At 35.9% G+C, this 5,712-nt stretch overlaps 1 protein-coding gene across 1 annotated transcript; it reads left to right on the forward strand.

Moving 5' to 3' along the window:
* Nucleotides 1-343: 343 nt before the first annotated feature.
* Nucleotides 344-811, forward strand: LOC144838315 (uncharacterized). Its single transcript, XM_078693651.1, has one exon. The coding sequence runs from the start codon at nucleotides 344-346 to the stop codon at nucleotides 809-811; it is 468 nt and encodes a 155-aa protein (XP_078549777.1).
* Nucleotides 812-5,712: the final 4,901 nt, after the last annotated feature.

Raw genomic sequence — 5,712 nt, forward strand, 5'->3', positions numbered from 1 at the left:
TATACACATATTAAGAGAGGAGTGAGGCAGGGGTGTGTTTACAGTGAGCTCATTCTCAGAGAATTGAATAAAGAACAGGGGTTCAGAGTTGGCGGATGTAACCTTACAAACATCAGGTATGCAGATGATACAGTATTGCTAGCTGAGTCAACAGAAGACCTTCAGAGACTACAGGATGTGGTTGTCACAGAAAGTGAAAAGATGGGTTTATCTTTAAACTGCAAAAAGACAGAATGTATGGTCGTGTCCAAGGAAGGCTACAAAACATGCAAGTTGAAGGCCAACAATAAGGAAATCAAGTAAGTTGCTTCCTTCAACTATCTTGGCAGTCTGATAACCAATGATGCGAGGTGTACAAGAGAGATCAAAAGAAGGATCGTTTTTGATCTGCTATGTGTATCCTGTCTTGAAGTATGGAAGCGAGACTTGGTCATTAACATCGGAATGTAGAAAGTACCTTGAAAGTTGTGAAGTGTGGTTTTTGAGGAGAATGCTAAGGATTTTGTGGACTGATAAAGTAACCAATGTAGAGGTGTTTAGGAGAGCCAAAGTGAAAAGGAAAGGTGTAAAGGAAATAAGGATAAGGCAGCTAAAATTTCTCGGTCATGTAATCAGAAAAGACGGCTTGGAGAACCTGTCAATAACCGGAAAGATTGAAGGAAAGAGGAGCAGGGGTAGAAAACGTGTAATGTGGATGACAAGCCTAATCGAGTGGTTGCAAGTTAATGGAATTAACGAATCAAGGAGTGGACCTTTTAAAGAAAGCAAGAAGCAGAAAATTGTGGCAGACCATGATCGCCTACGTCAGTAGATATGGCACCTAGAGAGAGAGAGAGCCATCATTAGAGTTAATTAATTAATATACTGTAACAATTACCAGTTTGATTACCAACTCCTTGAAGAAATGACGAGAATAGAATTCGGTCCAGAGGCCCAGGATAGTATTATATATATAATCGCCATAGGTGGTTGGGGAAATGTCAATTCTGTAATCCGTCGATGTCAGCACTGTACTAATGAAGCATCATACTACCATGCTGGACTCTTTTCTCCGTATGAATTTACCAAATTCTGGATATCATTTAAAAATGGGTTAATCGGTGTTGGCCTGATAGACAAGGATCCATTCATGGAATGGCAGGATCCATATCCACTGGAGGTGAGATACATTGGATTCACAACTGGGTATAGACGCGGAGGATAATTTAAATTGTGTCATTAAAGCAGGTGATTTTAACAATGTGTGCCTAATACAACTACAATTCGACAGTTTTCATGTTTAGTCTTGTTCAGACTGTATTTCTTGATCAAACTGCTGCCGAGAGAGCTAAACGACTCATGAACAAACGAATGCTCTCAATATTTGACTACCAACAATTTCTTTTAATTATTTATGTAAAAAGTCACGTTCTCACTTCGCTTATAAAATTTACAATTCTTAACTCGAATTGTATTCAACCTAACTGCAATTGCAATTGAACTCAAGTGAAATGTGATTGGTCCATTGGGTTTATTTCTAGTAAGTAAACGTGATTGGTAGTTGAAGATGTTCATAGGAGAAAGACCAACTAACAAACTGGCCAATCAGATTACACTCTGGTAACCAAGATTAGTAGGTCTACTGAGCAACAGCCGGTTTAGAGGACTATAAAACCAGATCTCCTATATACTTAAACTCGTCACTTGGGGACGAGTTTGGTTATCCGCCCGCAACAAACGTATCTTGCGCATTGAAGTACTTTTCAATTATGAATTTTCCAAAAAGTAGCCGATTCGAAAATAAAACTGCCCTTTCAGTGTAATAACCAAATAAATCCTTTTATTTAATTATTTTCCCGTGACGGGATTCGATCCCGGTACCTCTGATACCAAAGTCGGTTGCACTACACATCGAGCCATAAGCACCTGCTGAAGAAAATCCGAAGAAAGATTACTCGTTCATTCGGTATGTCGTGAACCCTCCTCGATGCAAGTTGATTATTACCTATCAAACTAAATCATAATTTTTACTATGATGAAATCTTCACAAATTTTAAACAGTGACATATTATGAAAGTGCATACTTTCAAGTTTTATATACTAACATGTAAAGAAAAAAGATAAACGTTATGTTTATTGTTTTGCTCTTTGAAAATGTTTGTTTTTTTGATGATAATTATTTCAAAAATTACATTTAATAGGCAAATAATGTAGCCATCAAACACGTTTTAACATTCAACACTATAATAAATCAGACCTACGATTCATAGACTGTAATAAAATAAAATAAAAAATTGAGGTAACCTTGCATTCTGATGAACTGTATCACTTTTAAAAGTAGACATATTTTGCAACATTTTCACAATTTGTTGACGTTCTCGTGCGCAACCTGTCATGTGTAACATGCTCGTAGAACGCCAATTCAAGTTTTGAAAATGAATAAAACAACGTAAAATTGTTAACCGAAGTTTGAAAAACACAATTTATGTAAACGAAAAGCTCATACGCGTTTCCTGCGCTGTGCGCACGTAAAAATTTGCGCACCAGTGGAAATTTTTTAAACGCTTAAAATGACCTGAAACGTGCTCTAATTTAATCAGAAATTGATTTGAAGCATTTTAAAATTTCAAACGCAATTTACGCGCGCACTTTCTAATGTTACAAATTTCGGTAGCGATTAAAAAGTTAACAATTGATGTGAAGCAAACGCGGCTGAAAATTACGTTAAAAAATATTTATTTATTTCGAAGTTATGATCAATCCTTATTATTTAAGAAAATCGCGCGTAACTTACGCTACGTGGCTCTGACAGCGTCCAAAAGCTTCGCTGCAGAACTTCAGTTAAATGTCTAAATGTTTACATTCATAACAGAAGTTTGAAAAGCACAATCTATGCAAAAGAACCCTAACCCTAACCCTTACTGTCATGAAATCTTCACAAATGTTGAACAGTGACATATTATGAAAGTGCAAACTTTCAAGTTTCATAAAGAGATAAACTTTACATTAGGCCTATTGTTTTCCTTTTTGAAAATGTTATTGTTTGTTTGATGATAACAATTTAAAGAATGTTATTAATATGCAATATAATAATAACAAGTGACGGAAAACGGCAAACCTTATGTTTATTGTTATTTGGTTTTTTACTTATTTTCGTATATTGAGAATTCCTTGATTTAGATAATTCATTATTTATTTTTTATTTAAAAAAATGTTAAATTTACCTTTATTTAATTTACCTAATACACGGTACAAAAATAAAACATTGAATACCTTTTTACGTTTTAGCAATTATCCATTTTGAAATGGGTTATAGACAATTTAAAATAAAATAAAAAACACAACTAAACATTTTTCTTTTTTTTATTTATTCATCTGTTCATCGACAATAGAGATCGATGTCACTTTTTCTTTTGATACTGTAAATTTAATCGTTATAGGTAATTCTGCTTCAACATCAAAGTTGACTTCTTCTGGTACAAGAATGGTTTCTCCACTTTCAAGCACAATGTCAATTGGGTATCTTAAAAGAAAAAAAAACGTATAAACAATTGACGATAACTATTGAATAGTTAAAGACCCCTTCCCTTCAATTTTGGACGTTTTTTGGAAAATAATACATGTATATCACTTTAAAAACATTAAACCATGTCATTCCTTGTCTTAAATGTACGTTTTATGGTAAATTATGATAAAAAGTGAGAAACAATGCACTACCTAAGTAGCTCGCGGCGATCGACCTCTCGTGGACGGTCTTAGGCCTAGCCTAGCTAGGCTTAGTTTTGTAGGCCTAGCTGGTAAACATCGGTAACGTACGAACATCGTACGCTAGCTATATACCTAGCCTGACGTTGTATAGTTGCTGCATTAATTGTCTTTCTATTTTTGCCAGACTCCGTTGATACAAATTGGGGAAAACCCGGTATTTTCGCTGAAAAGTTAGGAGTCTTCCATTTGTTTTGGCCTCACGATCGATCGAAAAGTGGGCGAATTACAGGTGAAAAACAAAAATATCAATCCGCGCGCAATGCATTTTGGGATTTATAGCGGGCCGCTATAATTATTAGAATCGACTTATTTTTCACATTTTTAACCGTTTAAAGACGAAAAAAGTTATCGCAATAGGACCATATAGTATTATTTTTACATTAAATATAGTTTGTGATCTTAAATTAGATCTAAAAAACGTAGGGAAGGGGGCTTTAATATTGTATAATCTCTGAGCAACAGTGGTCTGAAATTTACATACCCATTGGAATCATCAATACCAATAACAATTCCTACTTTTTCTTTAGATTCCGACACCTGAAAAATACAATTTAAAAAGAGAATGTACTCCGACTTTTCATTAATACAATGTACCCACCAAAGTACAATTGTCATGTTTTACCAAGGACAAAAATGTGTACTAATCATTTTCCATTGTCACACTAATATGCATGAACGTAGTATATTAATATATTAAATTCATATTTACTTCAATTTTGCTCGAAAGCGTTGAAACCAACCGATTACTTTCTTTTATTAGGGCAGTTATCGAAACGTTTTCCCCAATTACAAGATCGTTTGCTTCCTCGGCAACTTGCCCCCACAGTAAATATCCATATTGACATCATCACACTCGAGTGTAATACTTTTTCTTTTATACTTTGTTGTTGAAACAAATTCTCCAAGCTAAATAAAAAGGAAAACAAATGAACAAATTTTTGGTTATTAGCAAGGAACTTCAAAATCACCAGATAAAATACATAAACATAATTGACATATTAATCATGGTTGGTACGATGAAAAAAAAATTACTTCTGTAACATCTCCATTTAAACTTATAGACAGGCAGCCCAGAGACATTTGGTTAGATGAGCTAGGTACCAATATCTGACTATTTAAGTGTGTTGGGGGTCACTTGAAGTCAATGAAAATGGGAGTCTGCCGGGTACCCCCTGCTGCGTCTAGACCGGGGGGACCCCCGAAACATGCTAAAAAATCGGCCCAGGTTAGATGAGAGAGATACCACCTAATTTTACCACCATGGGATGCCCATTGGCATCCTTATACCAGTATCACAAACGACAGACTTTTTCTCTGCTGCAAAAGGCCCGCCAGACCCCCCCGAGGGAGGGCCTAAAATGGGGCCAGCATAGATGAGTGAGGTACCACTCAAAATTAATGCCAAATGAACAAGGTGTGTTCATACAATACTAAATGGATAACAACAGACTAATTGTCTGTTGCACCGCAAGTGCCAGACACCCTAAAGTTAGACTAGAGACCCCCCCCCCTTCCCCCAACTAGCCCAGCTTAGATATTGGAGATACCACCAGCAACCAATGTTATATGATTTAGCATATTTTAAGCAATACCAAATGACCTATTACAGACTATCTGTACACTGCCTTGGCCCTGGCAGACCCCTCTAAATGTCGACTAGGGACCCCTTTCCCCAACTAGCTCAGCTTAGATATTGTAGATACCACCAGCAACCAATGTTATATGATTTAGCACATTGTAAGCAATACCAAATGACCTATCACAGACTATCTGTACACTGCCTTGGCCCTGGCAGACCCCTCTAAAGTTCGACTAGAGACCCCATTTACCCCAATTATAGCCTACCTTAGATATTGTAGATACAACCAGCAGCAAAAAAAACCCCCAAAACAACATGTTTAATTGAATAAAGTTTAACTTTAATCAAACTAACACAAAACAATTGAACATATATCCCATCAATGA

Source organism: Antedon bifida, chromosome 3 (genome assembly GCF_963402885.1).
Source record: "Antedon bifida chromosome 3, ecAntBifi1.1, whole genome shotgun sequence".
Lineage (NCBI taxonomy): Eukaryota > Metazoa > Echinodermata > Crinoidea > Comatulida > Antedonidae > Antedon > Antedon bifida.

What these genes read in the sequence shown, in the direction of transcription:
- LOC144838315 (XM_078693651.1), top strand. Translation starts at nt 344, where the DNA reads ATGCGAGGTGTACAAGAGAGATCAAAAGAAGGATCGTTTTTGATCTGC.